Source organism: Anolis sagrei, chromosome 5 (assembly GCF_037176765.1).
Source record: "Anolis sagrei isolate rAnoSag1 chromosome 5, rAnoSag1.mat, whole genome shotgun sequence".
In the NCBI taxonomy this organism is placed as follows: Eukaryota; Metazoa; Chordata; class Lepidosauria; order Squamata; family Dactyloidae; genus Anolis; species Anolis sagrei.
The window spans coordinates 26,036,495-26,057,241 of record NC_090025.1 but is presented as its reverse complement, the minus strand read 5'-3'; the positions used below and the strand labels follow the sequence as shown (position 1 = coordinate 26,057,241).

General features: G+C 37.9%; 1 protein-coding gene across 1 annotated transcript; it reads left to right on the top strand.

The window, feature by feature from the left end:
• The first annotated feature begins 685 nt into the window (after positions 1-685).
• Positions 686-17,240, top strand: EIF4E (eukaryotic translation initiation factor 4E). Its single transcript, XM_060779200.2, has 7 exons — positions 686-773; positions 5,572-5,678; positions 9,082-9,177; positions 9,841-9,904; positions 10,848-10,961; positions 13,868-14,007; positions 16,015-17,240. The coding sequence occupies exons 1-7, from the start codon at positions 756-758 to the stop codon at positions 16,127-16,129; spliced, it is 654 nt and encodes a 217-aa protein (XP_060635183.1). The 5' UTR covers positions 686-755; the 3' UTR covers positions 16,130-17,240.
• Positions 17,241-20,747: the final 3,507 nt, after the last annotated feature.

The window sequence follows — 20,747 nt, the reverse complement described above, 5'->3', positions numbered from 1 at the left end:
AAGCGTTCCATGTAGAAGTTAGCTATAACTGGGCTGAGAGGGCTCCCCATAGCTACTCCATCTTTCTGTTCGTAGAATTCATTGTCCCACTGAAAATATCTGGTGGTGAGGCAATGGTGAAACAGCGCCGTGATGTCTTCTGGGAACCTCTGGTTGATGAGTGCCATGGTGTCTGCAACTGGGACCATGGTAAATAGAGACACCACATCGAAGCTGATCAGTTTGTCATTTGTATTTAGCTTGAGATTGCTGATTTTTTCAATGAAGTGGGCCGAGTCCTTGATGTAGTGTGTTAGGCTGTTAGGAATTGTGGGAGTTGAAGTCCAAAACACCTGGAGGGAGGGCCCAAGTGTGCCCAGGCCTGGTGCAGTTGAGGCCTGTCTTTGGGGGCGAGGTGGTCTCTCGGGGGACGACGACGGTGAGGGGCAGGCCTTGCATCACACATGCTGACAGACACACCCCTGAGTGACGAAAGCCCGGCCTCCTCCTTTCCTTTCCTTCCTCGCCGCCTCAGCGTGACAGGCCCACGCCTGCCTCTCCCACGTGACCTGAAGAGGCTGGGAAGGCGAGGAGAGAAAAAAAATACACCGGGGACTACACTTCCCAGAAGGCGCCGCTCTCCCCCCTCCCCCCGCGCACGCGCCGAGCCGCCCAAACCGCCGCCGCCTCCACGTGACCCGCGGGCAGCCAATCAGCTTCGAACCTGGCTCGTTTCCCCCCTCCCCTCCGCGCTTGGGCGAGCAGAGCGATCTAAGATGGCGACGGTGGAACCGGTGAGTGTCCTCCTCGCCTCGCGTTGTGCGGCTTCCCTTCCCCCTTTCCCCCTCTTTTGAGTCCTTTAAAAGAAATCTTTAAATGTCTCGTCATGATTAAAAGGCGGTGGAAGGAGGGAGAGGAGGGGAATTAGTCAAGGGAGGGAAAAAGAGAGTGAGTGTATGACTGTGAGTGAGTGTGTGGCGCGCGCATGTACGGCAAGCGAAAGGGGCCGGCGTGCGCGAGGGCGAGACGCTTCGCGGGAAGGAAGGGAGGGAGGGAGGGAGGGGGTGAAGGAGGAGGAGGAGGCCGGGTGGGTTTTGATCGGAGCGCGCGAGGGATTGTGGCGTCACAACTTGGGCGGGGGCAGCGAGGGGAGGGGTCGCGTGGCGAGAAAGAGAGGAGAAGGAAGGCCACATAGGCCTGCTCGTTTGAGAGACCACTCGCTATGGCCTTTTCTCTAGATTGGCCCATCTCTTCTCGCCTACTTTGAGAGCCCACCCCTTCCCATGCTTATAGTATAGCACTAGATATAAATTATAACATTGGGGGAGAGCTGGGCGGCCTTTGCCTTTTCTCTGCCCCTCCCAGTCCCCCTTTTCCTTCTGCTTTTGAGGTCCAGACCACTCTCCTTTGAAGCCTCTCTTTTTCTCCCCACTTTTGAGGAAAATTCATATTACAAATATTAAACATTGCTGTAGTCTCCTTTACTTCCTGTATTTCCCCACCTCCCATCTCTTTTTCTTCTATTTAAGAGACCCACTGGTTTGAGGAGCCAGCACTCATCAGTATAAAGACAGAAGAATTAGACCCAACCACTCACCATAACTTTAGGATAAAGATATAGATATTAGCCCCACATCCTTATAGGCCAAGAAGAGCCTGCTCTGGGGCTTCTCTGGCTTTTGCTCATTTCTACTTAAAAGATTCAGTAGTTTAAGAGGGAACTACTCACCATTACTTCATTATAAAGATATAGATATTAGCCCTACGTCCTTATAGGTTGAGAAGAGCCTGCTCCGGGGCTTTTCTGGCTTTTGATCATTTCTTCTACTTAAAAGATTCAGTTGTTTGAGGGGTGACTACTCACCATTACTCCAGGATAAAGATATAGATATTAGCCCCACGTCTATATAGGCTGAGAAGAGCGTGCTCTAGGACTTTTCTGGCTTTTGCTCATTTCTACTTAAAAGATTCAGTAGTTTGAAGGGTGACTACTCACCATTACTTTAGTATAAAGATATAGATATTAGCCCCACGTCCTTATAGGCTGAGGGGAGCCTGCTCTGGGACTTTTCTGGCTTATGCCAGACTGCTCACCATTACTTCAGTATTTAAATATTAGCCCCACGTCTATATAGGCTTAGGGGAGCCTGCTCTGGGCTTTTCTGGCTTTTACTCATTTCTTCTACTTAAAAGATTTAGTAATTTGAAGGGTGACTACTCACCATTACTTTAGTATAAAGATATAGATATTAGCCCCACGTCCTTATAGGCTGAGAAGAGCCTGCTCTGGGGCTTTTCTGGCTTTTGCTCATTTCTACTTAAAAGATTCAGTAGTTTGAAGGGTGACTACTCACCATTATTTCAGTATAGAGATATAGATATTAGCCCCTCATCCATATAGGCTGAGGGGAGCCTGCTCTGGGACTTTTCTGGTTTTGCTCATTTCTTCTACTTAAAAGATTCAATAGTTTGAGGGGCGACTACTCGCCATTACTCCAGGATAAAGGTATAGATATTAGCCCCACATCCATATAGGCTGAGGGGAGACTGCTCTGGGACTTTTCTGGCATATGCCAGACTACTCACCATTACTTCAGTATAAAGATAAAGATATTCGCCTCATGTCTATATAGGCTGAGAAAAGCCTGCTTTGGGATTTTTCTGGCTTATGCTAGACTACTCACCATTACTTCAGTATAAAGATATAGATATTAGCCCCATGTCCATATAGGCAGAGGGGAGCCTGCTCTGGGCTTTTCTGGCTTTTGCTCATTTCTTCTACTTAAAAGATTCAGTGTTTTGAAGGGAGGCTACTCACCATTACTTCAGTATAAAGATATAGATATTGGCCCCACATCCATATAGGCTGAGAAGAGCCTGCTCTGGGACTTTTCTGGCTTATGCTCATTTCTTCTACTTACAAGAATCAGTAATTTGAAGGGTGATTACTCAGTATTACTCCAGGATATAGATATTAGCCCCACATCCATACAGGCTGAGAGGAGCCTGCTCTAGGGCTTGTCTGGTTTTTCCTCATTTCTTCTACTTGAAATACCCATTAATTTGAGGGCCAACAACTCACAATTCTTTCACACACACAAATATTTGAGTCTTTTGTGTATCTGTATATAACAGTGGTCCACATTATTATAGGCAAAAGAGGAACCATCCATCTCTTCCCCTTATGACACCCAGTTGTTTGAGGAGCAACCATTCACCATCCTATATATATGTTAGGTCCACATCCTTATAAGCAAAGGGAACCTCCTCTAGGGCTTGTCTGGCCTTTTTTCGTCTGTTTTCTTCTACTTTAAGAGACTCAGCAGTTTGAAGGTTTGGCAGTTCAGTCACTATTACTTCAATATACTGGTGATAAAAAAATAACATTGGTCCACATCATAACAGGCCAAGGAGTTTGGGTGTCCTTTCCTTTTGTCTCTTCTCTCCCTCACCCCAACATCCTTTTTCTTCTGCTTACCAGGTACAAGATTATCTAGAGACATTATCTTCCTTTTCTTATTTTTCCTTTCTTCTCCCCAACTTTTCAGTCTGGCCTAAGGAAACCTAATCATCACCTGGTCTGTAGATTGCGATCATTTTTTCCTTATCTTAAAAATCAACTTGTTCTCCCCCCCCCCCCCCCACACACCTTTTTCACATCCTCAGCTATTTTTGGTCTCTTCTGGTTTTTCCTTCAGTCTCTAGTAAAAGACGTGCGACAATGGGGCACTCTTTGGGATCAGAGGTGAAAAACGACCATTCAGATTTTTGTGATCTAATCTGAGTTCTGTTTTTTGAATAGTATCTTGCATCTGCCCAGTTTCCACAGTTAACAAAAAGATTGGCCTTCACCAAAGCTGCCTGCATGCTGTCATTTTAGACTTAGCAGATATGTTGTTCCCTTCAGCTGTGACCCATTATTGTGAACCAAGGGTCATTTGAATTATTAATTGTAAAACATTTTTTTTCTTTTTTCCTGTGAAGTGTCCTAATGTAAAGCCAGAGGCTGGGGCTCTGAGAATTTTCAGATATTCTAGGATTTGTAGGTAAAATCTTTGATCATAGTAAAGCTTGACCTGTAACATTGATTTCATCACTGCGTAGAGCTGAAAGTCAATTTCCTGGGTTAAATAGCAAGATACAGAGACTGAGGGTTGCTGGGTTGTAGCATGTGTTCATTATGGCCTTTTGCCACATTCTTTAGGAAAATGTCACATTCTATTTCAATCATAATTTTGCAGAGTAGGCATAGTTTTAAAACATTGTTTTTCTTGATCCACAGATGTTTCTGAATCTGTAGGGATTTTCATTGGGATAAATGAAAGAGTATGGATTGATCAATTATTGCTAGTTGTAGTCTTAAAACTTGAAACTGCTTTCCAGTACTCCCCTGTGTTAACCAACCATACATTTTGTCAGTTTTGTCAATTTATAAAGCAAGTGTGGGTGGATACAGGGCTCTTGCCTCAAAATACTAAGTTCATAACCTATTACTCACCATGATTAAAAAATTTCCTGGGCTATCTAATATAGTAATGGTAAGTATTAGTTCTGTAATGCCCTGTCGTAATTTCATATTAAAGTGTGGTAATTTGTTAATCTGTATTAATGCTTATACAGAAGAAAGGTGTAGAAATGCAATGCTCTGCTATACCATGAAATGATAGCTGTAAGCTTCAGATCATCTAATACCAACCAGATACAGTTTCTAAAGTGCTTAAAATTTCGGTTTTATACAGCTATACTCACTATTCAGAAGAATTGTTTTCCTGTTCCAAAGGTATATTACCACATTTCTTCAAATGTAAGACAGCATCGATTGTAAGATGCACCCTAATTTTAGTACCACCAACACCAATAAAAATAGATGATACATCTGCAATTGTAAGGCCCACTCCATTTTTAGAGATGTTTATGTAGGTAAAAACTGTGTCTTAGAATTAAAGAAATATAGTATTTTAAAAGTTTGAAATGGATGCTACCATGTTTTTTTCTTGAACAATAAGTCATATGAAATAGGCAGGATTTTTAAGACTATAAATATTTGTTCTATTGTTTCCTTGACACATTGGGTAAGTACGAAGTGTTGACTTCAACTTGTGGTATCCAACAAGGATGTGTCAACACCAATTTCATTGCTGCTTGGATTCATAGTTGAAGGTGTGATTATTTTAATGTGGATCATTGACATATATCATGTACTTAAAGAACAGTGTGATTAAATCTTGTAACTACAAGTAGTGATTCAGGTAATAAAACCGAGTTGCCAGTCTGCTCAAGAGACAAGGAAGTACTCCCAAAGCAATACGAAGAGACCCAGAGAAATCCCTGATTTCTGATAAATGAGTTTGAATTCTGAACTTTCATTTAAATTCATCTGAAATTCTTTGATCTCTTTTCTTTCCGCCTGTGATTGTGTATGGATTGTCTGACTCTTCACACAAATTCTTTCTGCTGACACAAAATTGTAATCCTATCCATGCTATAAAGATCAGGAAAGTTAGTTTCTTTTACAAGGTTAATTTTTTTCCAGCATGTTGTAAATAAGTTTATTTACACAGTTTTAAATAATCACTTATTTTATTTATGTAGGAAACCACTTCTAATCCTCAAGCTTCAGAAGAAGAGAAAACTGAAACACCAGCAAGTCAGGAGGTAGTCAGTCCTGAACCATATATTAAGCATCCATTACAAAACAGGTGAGGCATGTGTCCTCTTGAGTAGTATAATGGCATGTTATAACATTGAAAACTCTGTCAAAAAGCGTACTAGATTGTTTATGCTTCATGCAAATCTGATTTACAAGTTACGTATTCCTTATCCAAAATGTTTGGAACTAGAAATGTTATGGAATTCAGATTTTGGAATGCATGTATAACAAATTATCTTGGAGATGGGATCAATGTCTAAATATGAAATTCATTTATCTTCCATATATACCTTATATACATAATCTGAAAGTAATTTTATAGACAGATTTTAAAGATTTGGTGCATGAAACAAAATTTGTATACATTGAATCATTAGACAGCAAAGTGTCACTATCTAATTGGACAGTTTGGTGTATTTTGGAATTCCAGATAAAGGATGCTCAACCTGTTTCACAAACCTACATTTTTGTGTTACTATAGCTAATAATATACACAGCATTCATTTTATTTGTGAGTTTATTAGGCACCATTGTTAACCTCTGAAGTGCAGTATTGTGATTGATTAATATTTCCTTTAAAAAAAATTATCAGCTGAATAACAACCCTCTGTTTTGCAAATAGTATTAGATTGTTTCCTTTCTGAGAAGTTTTTTATTTAGGCTTCTGCACCAGCGTTTAATTTTGAATGTTACTAAAATCTTTAAACATTCTTTGTCCCTTTATCAAGCTGGCTGTTGTCTACTGCTTCTAAATACTCTTTTTCTTTAGTGTATATGTGTGCGTGGATGCACAAAAGATGGGTTAAAATAACTAAAATAATCCCTATAGTGAGGACTATAGCTAGATTTCAAACCAATCAAGCAAAGTTCAAAATAACCATTAACTACAGTACTGTTCTTTTAAACCCAATGCATAATCAAATTAGTAAGAAATAAGGGGAAAATCATACTTACTATTTTATTCCATGCATAGCCTTTCCTTCAGGTGCTTCATTTTCCATTTGACTCTTTGAATATCATAGCAAGATAATAGTTTACACAAGGGTCAGATTTAATCAGATCCAGTATCCAGTAGTACTTTGTCAAATGTTTCTGGGTAGCCATTCATCTCCCAATGTTTAGCCCTCTCAGATAGAATCTGTGGCCTTTGAACATTAAGTCCATTCTACATTTAAGTGTGTGGAAATTAGCTGGTAGAAACATATTCCTCAATCACTTTTCCCAGTGATGGTCCCTCCAGTCCCGATAAATTATATACTGAGAAATTGGGATAACTACATTTTATGAACTTTGCTCCAATCCTGCAAATGGTTTTCACCCAATTTTTGATTTCTCTCAACTTCATCCCCTTCAGCAGAATCTTACAACTCTGTGTAACATTTTCAGATGGCCTTGAGGTTATACCATGGGTAGGAGGGAACAGAGAAGTCTGGTTTCATGAGTCCGCCTCCACACCCCTAAATATGGATCCAGCCATTTATATAGACTTATCAATTATCAATATGGCATGTCACTGGCAGTTGTCTTTTTTGAGAATTAGATCATAATAGTGCAGTAAATTCTGTATTTTAGAATGTTCACCTCCATTTTGGGGGGAGGGGGAGTGACAAGATGAAGAACATGTGGCCCAGATCTTATGATTTTTTTACCATGGGTGCACTTATTCTGGCTTATTCTGTGAGTGTGGTCCAGCTACATTTGAGCCTCTGCCTTGCTCACCCTTGAACTACAGGAAAGAGGAAAACAAGTGGTATTTGCATTTGTCTGTGTTAGAAAACTACTAAATATATGTTGCTTTTTAGGCCTTCTTACATTAATTCAATTTTCTGTCTTGCTTTTACTAACCTTGTTCCTTTGCACTGTTGAAATTAACTTACATTTTTGAGATGCTGTATATGTAAAAACTGACCTCACGGATAAGTCAACAGTATTGAGGTGGGGTATGGCTCTTTTTAGTTAGATCTCCTTTCTACATTCAGATCAGTATTATCTCAAACAGAGAAACTCTAAACTCTGCAGATAACAGCCTCCAATGCTGTTATAGAAGTTCACAATCTGCCCATGCGCTGAGAAACTGCTTTCATAGAAAAATGTTCTTCTGCAGCAGGATGTGTAGTTTGGTGGGAGGTATGGAGTTCTGGCTCCCATTCCCTTCTGACATGAAATGGATAATACGCATTTGGAAGGAAATAGTCTATGGACCTCACCACCGCCATGCATAAACATTATTAATTGTTATTTTAAAGTTTAGTTGGTTTAGGTGTTAAGTATAATGCTGTATTGCATTTCCATGAGTATCTTAAAATAATATAGACCGTATTTTCTCAATTATAAGTAACCATCAATTTTAAGATGCACACTAATTCTAGTACCACCAACAGGAAAAAAAGAAATACACATATATGTCGAGAGAGGACACCTCTAATTCTAAGATGCGCCCCATTTTTAGAGATGTTTATGGGAGGAAAAAGTGTGTCTTAAAATCGAAGAAATACAGTTTTATTAGTGTAATAAAGAATGCCTTAGGAAAGCATATAATTTGTATGATGTTATTTGATACTATGACATAGCAGGATGTTATTTTTTAAAGTGCATCCTGTGAAGGTTTCCCTAAGGCAGTATCCTCATTCAAAGGAGCACATCCATAGCCACCATGTATGCCAAGCCTTTCTTTTTAAAATCTAGTGTCAGGTCAGTTCTTTAGTTGGAAGGAGTGGTGATGCCTGAGGATCATCTATACTGTTGAATTAATCCAATTTGATACCGCTTAAACTGCCAAGGCTCAGTGCTATGAAATTCTGGAAGTTGTAGTTTGGTGAGGCACCAGCTCTATTTGGCAGAGAAGGCTAAAGACCTTGTAAAAACTACAGCTCCCATGTTTCCATATCATTGAGCCATAGCAGTTAAACTGTTGGCATGCTTCATTAGTGCAGATGCACCCTGAATTCATCGCCCTCATTGAAGTGCTTTACTATTCTCACAGGCTCTGTATCTTCAGCACTTGATTTTGACTCACGGATGATAATTTGCAATACAGCATCTATATCTGTAGGCATGGAAGCTTGCCTCCTACATGTCTTTTCTCTAAATCAGCTGTGGCATTGATGTTTTGTTAAGTACATGTTGAGAGTCTATGTTTCAAACATCTATCCCTCAAAGGAGATTGAATAGGTATTTATAATCTTTCCCCCCTTTTTTGGCTTAGTCATTATGTCTAAATATAAATATAGATTGGCAGTCAAGTTTCTTCCTCTGGTTGTCAGTACTGGCATATACAATTTCAGTACCACATCAAGAGATCTGAAAATTAAGTTGGAGTTGGGGGTTTCCTTGATTTGTGTTTTCCCTTTTCAGATTTCTTCAGTGCTCCGTGCCATTAAGTTTTCATCTTTAAAAACATAATTGGGTGCAAGGTACTGCACTATACCTAACTGAAATTAATTTTTTTTCAGGTGGGCGCTCTGGTTCTTTAAAAATGACAAAAGTAAAACCTGGCAAGCAAATCTTCGTCTGATCTCAAAGTTTGATACTGTTGAAGATTTCTGGGCGTAAGTGAAGCTTTCCAGTGCCACTACCATTAGTTGCTAAATGTCATACTTTACCTTATAGTGTATTACTATGCTGCATTTTGAAATCACTGTTGAAAAACTATGTACACTAGTTTTGGAGACCATGTGGAAAGTTTCACATTACGATTTTTAAACTATCAATTGACGTTTGATTTTTTTCTCCCTTTCTGTTCATCATTCAGAATGATCTAAGGAAACAGGGAAGAGAATAAGTTGAATGAAAGGGTTTCTCCAAGAAACAGAAAACAACTGGGCAGGGACTTCAATTTTTAAAGTTTATATATTAAATTTAATTTAGGGCCCTTTTGGATACGAAGAAATCCAGGGGATCATGCCTCATTGTCTTAAATTGCAACAGTGTAAATATACATGAGAGAGTTCATATCCCTGTTGCTGCTATTTAATAATATGGTGCACAGTGATTTGTAGTCTGGAAATTGCAGCTCCAAAGCCTGCAGGTCCAGGAAGCACACTGTACTTGGCTACCCCCCTCTCATCCTTATAAATAAGGATGTATTTATATTCAGAAACAAGTTAAGATGATATCATATATCTTATGTTTTAGGTTTTTTCCATATCTTTGTACTTTTAGAGTTTACAGCAATTTACTTCCTTAAGAGTATTTTGTGTCTTCCCAAACAGGTTGTATAACCATATCCAGCTTTCTAGTAACTTAATGCCTGGTTGTGACTATTCACTCTTTAAGGTAGGTAAAGAATGTTGGTTGGTTGGGTTTTACCATTTTGGAGTTTGGGAATGGAGGGAGGGACAGTCACTCCAGAAGAAAGTACCTTAAGTTGGTATCTAAAATGCAACACTGTGCAAACTGTTTACCTATTGCTTTAGACAGTTGCCTTCTCTGTCCAAAGCATAGCTCTTTAATTCTAAAACAAACATGAAATTTAAAAGATGACCTACACCAAACACAGACTAACAAACTTTGCTATTTGGAATTAGTATGACAATTACCTTAAATGTCTCATCTTGTTACTCATTGTCACTTTTTCATACTGATCTCTCTAAATGAAATTATTAATCTAGCCAGTCTCTGGACTTCTAAAGCATTTGGAAAGATTTTTCAATACAGTAGCTCATACACGAATATTCAGAAGAGAACAGTTCTTTGTGGTATATGCGGTTGTCAAGTTACGAACAAGATATGTTCTGTAGGTTTGTTCCTAAGTTGACTGTGTATGTAAGTCGGAACAGGTAGATTTTTAAAGTGTAACTGCATCCAAATGTAAAATATATATTTAGCTGGGGATAGCATAGGAGGGTATTAACACCCCTGTGATGTTTGTTTTGCTGTCTGTGCCCCTGTTCAGAAGATTTCACCTCACTTTCTGCTTTTGTTGTGAAAACAAGGATTGGTGATAAAGCTTCAGTGGAGACACATTTTTTCCCATGATAACTTTCAGGAGTGAATTTCCCTTCCTGGGGTAGATTTCCCTCACTTCCTGTTGTCTCACCCCTGTTCTTAACTATGAGTCATTTGTAAGTTGGATGTTTATGACTCGGGGACTGCCTGTATATATGAGTAATATATTGTAAATGTGAGGATAATTGGACTCCCAATTGATACTTTAAATCAAGCTGTGCTTGATTTTTCAATATACAGATTGTTATATATTTAAATTTCATTTTTTTAGGATGGTATTGAGCCCATGTGGGAAGATGAAAAAAATAAACGAGGAGGACGATGGCTAATTACACTAAACAAACAGCAGAGACGAAGTGACCTTGATCGCTTCTGGCTAGAGACAGTGAGTATTTTGTGTTGTTTGTCTAGTAGTCAAATGTGAGAAAGGAGTTGTTATTTTTTTTCTATATTTCTAAAGGGTGAACATAATAGCTGTACCATTCCTTGATGAAAGCTTATTTAGCTTGACAAAAGGAGTGGAGATCAATTGATGCAGCAAATCTTTGAGACTTTTAAAGCTTATTTGATTCTGGAATTCTCTCCAGTAGGTAAGGCTGGTTCTATAGCTCTGATACTTCTGGATGTGGGTAGAGGAAATGCAGTTATGAAATAGGGAGACAGCTTAAGGGCATAATGCACTAAATCTGAATGAGCATATTATGGAATAGGGATGGGATTCCTTCATGGTCAAGGAATGGGCACAGGGCACCTCTCCAGGTAATGTTGGTCTCAACTCTCTGTGTTCTTACCAAACATAGCCAAGAGGGAGAAATGTTTTAGGTTGTTCAGCAATACTGGAAGAAAAAAGAATCTTCTGGGGTTACATGGAAGCAATGGGCTGGACCAATTCCAAAAATGACTAGTTAACATTCTTTATACATTTTTATTCATACACCTCTATATAGTCACTCAATCCGCCCATTTACACTGCCTACAGTGATTACTTTAGCCATTTATCACTTGCAGTTAATACTGTCCTTTGCTTGGGTTGCCCATACATGAATCCTTAGTTATTGACTTGGGATGCAGCTGAGTAGGATTTCTTCCTAATGGTATTCCCAGCAAAGGGATGTCGGAAGAGCCTCTTCTCAGCAATGTTAAAGTCTTGTGAAGTTCTGGAAACCTTATGTGGTTATCATGTGCTCTCATTGACTTCTCAAAATACATCAATATATTAGAGCACAGCCAAGGATCTGGAAACTGCTGTAAGAAAAATTGCTGCAGAGAAAGTTGTATGCTCACATTTTTTTCTGTTTATTTTGTTAGAAAAAATCTTTTATTGTATTGACTAATTATGTAGAGTACTTGCTGTCTTTAGCAGGATGGCATTGGAGTGTGTGAGTGGCCTAAATAAGAGATGGTTTTTAACCTTGAAATTGGCTCCTTGTGCTCCAGAAGCATTGATCATTTCAGATGACATTTTAGGTCATGGAGCAATGGATCACTGTGCTGGCTCAATCCTTTCCATACTGACAATATAATATTCCATTCAACTAAGTGTGTAACCTTTGCTTTTGAATATCTATGAGAACGTTGGAAGTTTGGGTTTGAATGACATCAATTCCTTGAAAATTCCAGAGCTGTCCCATTTCTTAATACAGCAGTTGGAGGCTGTGGTGAAACAGATTGAATTTGCTCCAAGGCAAGAAGGCATGTCCTCTAAAGTGGAATGTGTTCAGGTGGTTGGTGAGGGTGTGAATCTCCCATTCTGATCAGGTTAGGAGATAAGAGATTATTCTAGTCCCCATTTGGTCTTCTCCATGTGCCAACTGTGACCCAGAACCCAATTTAACAATTTCTTACGCAAGTTTATTGTTCTTACTGGAGAAAACATCTAAACTTGGTCCATATTTCAGAGATATACATGTACATTGTGGCTTACAGGGATTGTTCAATGGTGGCTTGGAATTTTCAGCTAGTCCAGAATCCTTCTGTCCAGGGGCAGAAACATACTAGTAGCCTCTTCTGTGACAATGGCATAAAGATAAATTTTAAAATTCCCAAAAAGGCAAACCTTGATTTTGCCATACACTGTAGCCTTCCCAGCCATTTTACCTGAGCATACCCATCTGTAGCCTTCCCTGCCATTTTACCTGAGGTTTCTCTAGCAATAATTTGAATAGCTCCACTTTTGATACAGTGGACACCATTTTGCTACACCATTGTATGTCATAGGATTTGAGCATCCACAGATTTTGTTATTCCAAAATCTAATCCTAGTGGATGCTGAGAACTCACTGTATGGGTCATTCCTTTCTTGTGACCACTGAATGCATTTCCGAGTATATGAAAAAAAGATATTGGCTTATAAACACTGCTCTTTATGTTATGCGGGGCAGACTCTGTTTTTGTTTCTCCAAGACTAGAAGAAAGGAAAGAGGGAAGAACCTACCAAATGCCCCAAGATTATGGAACAGCCTCTCTGATCAGGCTTAAAACCATAGTGGTTTTTAGTGATTTCTCAGTGGCATCCAAATGAACATGTTTGTTTGTGGAATATTGTATGAATCATATGTAAGCACATGTAATTCATTCTGTTGGATTCTGTTTAATATTTTGAGAGAAATATGCATACATATTTAAAACAATATTACCTCCTTCCTTACGTTTGATGTATTTGCTTTACCTTCCCCTCTCACAGTGAGGCAGAAAGAGCAAGGGTGAAACTTGGTTTTCCAGACAAAAATCTCTTCTGCTCCTTCAGTCAGAGAAATATTATTTGTCATCTAACACAGTTTAGAGAATGTATTTACAAATTATGGGATTTTGGATAAGATAAAGGTATTTTAAAGGGTTAACTAAAGCTGTTTCAATTTATATGGACCATATACAAAGATCGAGCACACAGAAGACTCTAATTATGCCATTTCCCAGTCCATCCTGAGCAATATATGTATGACTCTCATTGTAGACAGTTTGAAAGGAACCAAACAGTATACTTGAATTGACACACCTTCCTCCTAAACTTACAATCCTCCATGACACCAATTAATTGTGTTAATTTTGATCGGTACTTACAGGAGTTAAATATTTTGTGGAATTGTAAAGTCCCTGAGAGCTACTGAAACCCTTCTAGATTGGTCATTCTGAGGAGTTAAGGAAGCAGCTATTAGAAGCAGGAACTTTTTTTTATAGTGGATGAAAAATAGTCACCCAAGAAATCAGAGTAAGCCTCTCCTTTATGTAGTAATAACTTGCTTCTGTTTGCTTAATTTCACTTGTTCTCTTATGTGATTTTCACTTTTATAGCTGCTGTGCCTTATTGGAGAGTCCTTTGATGACTACAGTGATGATGTATGTGGCGCTGTTGTTAATGTTAGAGCTAAGGGTGATAAAATAGCAATATGGACTACTGAATGTGAAAACAGGGATGCTGTTACACATATAGGGTAAGTCGTGTTAATTAGTTACACGGTAAAAGTATGTCTCTTCAGGCCACCCTGTACCCCATTGCGCCGGCCGAACCAGTTTTAATTGTGTCTTGATGTAGTTATTATTGTTATTTTGCTTAATTGTTTTGATTTGCTTGTCTATTATTGTGTTATGTTTTATTGTATTGTGTTTTGAGGCTTCGGCCTGTGTAAGCCGCATCGGGTCCTGCGGGGAGATGCTAGCGGGGTACAAATAAAGTTAATAATAATAATAATCTTTCAGCTCTTGAGTTTCACAGTTTTCTTAGGGAATATTCTGAGGTCATTTGCCATTGCCGTTCTTAGAATATAGCCTATCGCACCTGGTATTCCATAGTGGGGTCCTTAGTGTGACATTCACACAATTAGTTTTGATACAATAAATCATAATGGCAACAAACTGCAGCAAACCTTAGGTTTGTGTGCCTCCCACCCCAAAAAAGCACAGCCAAAATGACACAATTTCTCTTTAATTAACCACAAGCCATTTCATACAATTCCCATGCTGTAATCTTACATTCCAGTTAAATTTTAGAATAATTTGTTTTTCTAGGGATGCTGTTCTGAACTATGCAGAAATTAATTTGCTTTCCATACAGTAATGGTCAGCTTCTGGACTTGTACATTACCTACCATTATTTTCATGGAAAGTATAGGATAAACAGTAGTCGAACCATTAAACCGTCTTCATTATGCTGAAATGAAATGTTTGATATGCAAATAAAAGCCGCATCGAGTCCTTTGGGAGATGCTAGCGGGGTACAAATAAAGTTTAATAATAATAATAATAATAATAATACTCTAGCTAAATATCATAGTTGTCAGGAATCAGATTCTATTTGGCTACAAGTCCAAGAATGCTTATCTGAAATGCAAGTAGAATTTCTTGCTGAACACAGTGGAACCTCTTGCTGATAGTCATGTATAGTATTGCACTGTTAGGCTTGGATCTGTATGCTATTTTAAGCATACTGCTAACTTTTCTTTTTAAAATCCCATTGTAAAAGCAATATTTTAAAAATCCGATTGCAAAAGCAGTTGGCTAAAAACATGATGTTTTTACTGTTACTCACTTTTCAGTGTCTATTTCCTGAAAACCTGTTAAAAAATTAAGTATTTAGTACAGTGCTGTGTTATAGCTGTAGTTTGTCTATTGAACAAACATACATTGCCAAAGGCAGCTGTCTTTAATCTTTTGGTCTCACATTAAACTTAAATATACAAAATATATAAGGAGGAAGAGGGCAGAGAAGATGATATGCTGCTAGGTCTGCAGAAAATGAGTTTTTTTTTTCAAACCTTTGTGAATACTTCTGCTCACCAAACATTTTCCCCTTTTGCATAACTGTTCAAAAGGAAGGTGTTCTATACTTCTTTTGTCAGTAGATCCTTCCTGCCTTTCTTGTTAAATATCCTAAGCCAAAATATAAAATATTGAGTAAGAGTTCGTGTTTTTAGTTTGTTTTTAGTTTGGATTGTGATTTTATTTTTTTTGTAAAGGGGGAGCCAAAGGTTGGTCTCATCTTCTGGTGGGCTCTGTTTGATTTCCATGAGATCAGCAAGGATTTCGGCTGTTAGCAAGAGAATGACTCTACTTCATCCTAATTTGTTCTCTCAAGAAAGCTTAGATATCCAGGACTGGGAGTTTTGTGTGGAAGGACTAGGATTTCTATTTACTTGTGATATATTAAACAAATTCCCATGTTCTCTAATTTGAAGTGTAGGTTTTTGCAGTACAAAATGTTAGGTTTGCATCCAAACAAATATGAATTTTCTGCCTGGTTTGATAATAGGCTAAAAAGTAATAAGATTCAGCATGTGGTGTTGATTATTTAGATTTAGTAGGGAACATTATTAATTGTATCAGTAATTGTATTATTTGTACAAATAAGTAGTATATGAATGTGTGTCTGTGAAAATAATGTGCTACTGTTTTCCTCTGAAAAATACTGCTTAAATTAATTTTTGTGTGTTTTTTGCCCCCAGGAGAGTATACAAGGAAAGGTTAGGACTTCCTCCAAAGATAGTGATTGGTTATCAGTCCCATGCTGACACAGCTACTAAAAGCGGTTCCACCACTAAAAATAGGTTTGTTGTTTAAGAAGACACCTTCAGAGTATTTCATAGGAGACTGCGTCAAGCAATCGAGATTTGGGAGCTGAACCAAAGCCTCTATAAAAAGCAGAGTGGACTGCATTTAATTCTGATTTCCATCTAAATGTTGCTAAATTTGTGAGTCTTATTTGCTTTTGTCTTGTACGTCTGTGTTTTTTTTTCTCTATCCCATTTTTTTTGGCTGAAGTAACTTTTATTCATCAATCAGAGAATTTCAGTACAACATTTGCCCCCTGAATCTATGAAAGGTCTCCCAGCCCACTCTGTGATGCTTCTTAGGAGAGTAATTATTATATGGAAAGAATACCTGAAAACAGTGCCATTTCTACAGGGGAATAAACTGCTACCTTTTTTCATCTTTGCATTGTATGCAATAACATGTTTTGCTGGTTTGGAAGAAAAGTATGATGCATACATTTTTCTAGCAAATCTTTCTTTATACAGCATTGTCATTGCTGTAACGGAATGCTGATGGCTGCTAGATTTAATTTATTTGTTTCCCTTTCTGATAACATTAGTGATATTCTGATTTCAGTTCTTGCTCATGTAACATTGGTGAAGGATCTGGGAATATGACAAAAGATTTAATAAACATTAATTTTGTGCATTCTTTGGTAATTATTTTGTAACATCAAAGCTTTGCTACAAGTTTCATGCATTTCAAGTCAAATCAGTGATATGTTTGTGTGATTTCCTGAACATAATTGTGGATTTTTAAAAAATGTAACACCATAATTACATTCCTTACTAGAAATAGTATTCCTGTTTTTTGTATCTTATGCTGTATTTTAACACTTTGTATTCCTTAGGTTATATTTTGCTTTGGTTTAAGAGCGGCTCAAATAGAAAAGCAGTCCCATTCATATTAAGACAGTGTACAAAACTGTAAATAAAATGTGTACAGTGAATTGTCTTTTAGACAAGTAGATTTTGTCCTTTTATTTCATTACACTGATGTGTTTTGTACTACTCCTGACAAGACAATCTCTGTTGTGGCTTCTGTTGTAGTGTATCTTCCAGAAGCAGTTAAGTCTTAATCTACAGATGAATTCAGGCTGTGCTAATTTTAATAAATCTTAGATAGCATTATCTTCAAATGGAATCTCATTACTGTGATTATATCTTAAATTAATATGTTCACTTAAATGTTCAGTGTGTGTTATTGTTGCCTGGTCAGAATATTAAGAAATTGAACAGCATAATTAGAAACTGGCCTACCATTACATTATCGAATCTAGAACTACTGAAACTTATATGTTAAGAAAATGAGCCAGTTATGCATTTAGCTTGCAGGATCACATACTTTCCATCCTTGAAATTTTTTGTCCAGATTCTAGCAGGTTAATTTAAATAGCCTTTTAAGGGAAGTCCCCTGGAAAATTAGCATGTCCATTTCCAAAATATGTGAATTAAAAGCCAATGTTGTATAGTGCTTTGAGTGCTGGACTACAAGTAGCAGGGTTCAAATCCCTGCTGATCTTTGGGCAAATCACATTTTCTCAGAGGAAGGTAATATCAAACCCTCTTACCAATATAATCCCGTGCAAATCTTACCAATATAATCCCGTGATAGGCTTGCATTGGGATCACCAAAAGTCAGAAACAACTTTGAAGGCACACTACAACGACATAAGTGGATACTGTGGCCCTAGTCCAGTTGAACAGTAGAATCCAATTAATCCCAGGAGAGTTTTCAGATGGTTTGGTTTGGTTTTGTAAGTTGTCACCAAGAAGACAGTGCTTGTGTTCACTTGTAGAACGCTCCACACACCCTTTTACATCAACATTAAATGTCTTAGTAAAAGGTTTTTCCCATATTGTGAACTTTATACTTTGGTTCCTGCAGGCTATAGAGCATGAACCCAAATAGCTTTTTATATTGTCACTGAAACTATATTTTTTCAGTAAACTCCCCCCCCCTCCCCAACAATAATGGAATAGCCCTTGTATTAAGGTGAATATGGTCTGTAGTAATGTCTAATTCAGTTGAAGGCATTGAAGTGACTGATCAATAAGATCTTATCTGACATTACTCCCATCAAAACTAATGTTTTTCTTTACCCTTGTTTATGCAAAACCATTTTGAATTCACAGTCTTGCAAATGACCAGTGTAATATGTTTAAGCATTTAAATATTGTGCTTACCGGATTTTGGTCGAATGATAAAAAAGGTGACAGCCATGGCTTGCTATTGTCTTTATGCTGTCTTTTGACACAGTTATTGAATGTTGTAGAACCTAGTTGGAGATTGTTTCACCTTTCACTTAGGCTTCCAAAGTCTTGGTACAAATGTAGAAATATGGATGTATTCACTGCTGCAAATGTTTGTATTCATATGTTTTACTTCCTTATTTTGTTACTTCAGCAGAATGCTTCATAAATAATTGTAGAGCTTTCTCAGTCAGTTGGCCGCTGTCATTGCTAGTAAACGTGATACAGAGTGTAGAAATATCTATAAACGGTATTAGGGAGAGGTATGCGATTTTGATTAGCAGTTGTTGTTTCCAATTTGGATTGGACTCCACAATGGTGGCAGGTTAATCTGCATTGCAGACCCTTCCATTATCATTAATAGTATCAAACTGCTTGATTTTCTTAACTCTCAGAATTGGCACAAATGTGTTGCCTCACCTTGCAAAATAGTTCCCATTGGGATAAGGTTAAAATTTGCATCATTGAGTTGCTTGATCAGGATTGCTTACTGTGCTTACTTCCTACTCATGTCCATTTCAAGCTAACATCTTTAACAGTTATGAAACTCTTGAGGTGCATATGTGAAATGTTCCCAATCACCCTGGCAAATCTGATTCACGAGTGGGGCAGCATTGCACATGAAAGTGACAAGAGTAGATAATAGCCAAATGTAGCCTTCTTATTGGGATGTTTATACATTAATTTCTTATGGCTTTCCAAGTATATTTTCTATTGAAAAAGGCAGGGCTCATAGGAAACAGCCATTGTGATGAAAAGTTAGAAAATCTTTAGGAAATGAGTGTGTTTACATTCTGGTGCATTTGCTATTGCCTAAACTGGCATAGAACATATATTTTCCAACAAAATATTGGCCATGGTCAAAATCATCTCCGTGAGGGAGGAGCATGCTACAGGTTCTTTATCATGCCAACAAGGTTGATGAAAAAGATCAAGAAAATTATTTTCCTGCATCAGAAAGATGGTCAGTTAGACTGTGTTCAGAGAGTATAGTGAAATGTTGAGAAGAAATAGAAAAACATATTTTTAGGGGTTTTTTTCTTGCCAGTTCCTTGAAAGATATTTTGGGAAGAAAAAAGCTGATTAAAATCACATTTTAGAATAAATGCTGTGTCAACAATAATCTAATGGTGCTACAAAACAGAAGGATGAGTGTTCTTGTAATTAGAACTACAGGCAGTCCCTGAGTTACTAACATCCAATTTGTAAATGACTCATAGTTACAAACAAGGATGAGACAACAGCAAGTGAGAGAAATCTACCCCTAGGAAGGGAAACACTCCTGAAAGAGTTATCATGGGGAAAAGATGTCACCACTGAAGTTTTATCCCCAATCCTTGTTTCCACAACAAGCCATTTTTTTTTCAAAATCCAAATCTCACAGGGACAGAAAGTATGGGGAAATCTTCTGAACAGGGGTACAGACAGCAAAACAAACATCACGGGGGTGTTAACCCTTCTCAGTGCTATCCAAAGCTAAACATATCCATATTATTAGCTAGACTTAAACTTCAAAAATCAACCGTTCTGACTTACAAACAAATTCAACTTAAAAAATCTACAGAACATTGTTCATAACTTGGGGACTGCCTGTACAGTAATAATAATAGTTGTCATGAAAAGCTTATCGTAACATGAATACTAACATTTTTTAAAAAATGTATTTTTAATTATGGCTCTTCTAAGCTACATTATGCTGAAACATTGACTCAGATCAGGTGTTTTAGGTGTGTACAGTTAAATAAAATGATTTGTATAAAGCACACAAAGCAGAAATGTTTCACTTTTAATACTGCATATAAGCAAAAAGCCTCATGGAAACTGAATATCCTTCTGAAATGTCACAACCATCCAAAAGGAAAGGCATAAAGGCCACTGCAGGGATCATGTAAGTAGACTTCTGAAACATAAATTCCAAGATTCTTAATTACATAGTTCAGGGTTATTTTGTTCTGGAGGTGTCATCTTTCTCCTTTGCACCCAATGAGTTTCTCAGATGTGTTGGAAATATTTAAACCTGGGGGTAAGGAAGAATACTGATGTCAAATGAGTGTAATGGGGCAAGCAATGCATTATCTATAGTGAAAGCCCTGTCTGCCAAACAGGAAACTACAGCTCTGAATGCATGTTTTCCATCTGAGATACAAGATCTCTCTTATCAGAGAATGCTTGGACAGAAGGAGATACCACTATTTTTCAGCTACATGACTCAAGCTGAAAGGATGTCATTATTTTGAAAGTCATGTCAAGGGCTGCAACAAATCTACTGCAGGTATATCATCAAGTCTTCATTTTGTCCAGCTATTTGTAAGAGAACTGTTCAGAGTGGTTCAGTAACAGTGGAAGATGGTTGATTGAACATTTTCCCTGCTATGTCATGTTCCGGCTCAAAA

Excerpts from the sequence above, each read along its gene's own strand:
- EIF4E (XM_060779200.2), top strand. Across the intron at positions 9,178-9,840 it reads ACTGTTGAAGATTTCTGGGC|GTTGTATAACCATATCCAGC; the intron begins GTAAGTGAAGCT and ends CTTCCCAAACAG. Across the intron at positions 14,008-16,014 it reads GATGCTGTTACACATATAGG|GAGAGTATACAAGGAAAGGT; the intron begins GTAAGTCGTGTT and ends TTTTGCCCCCAG.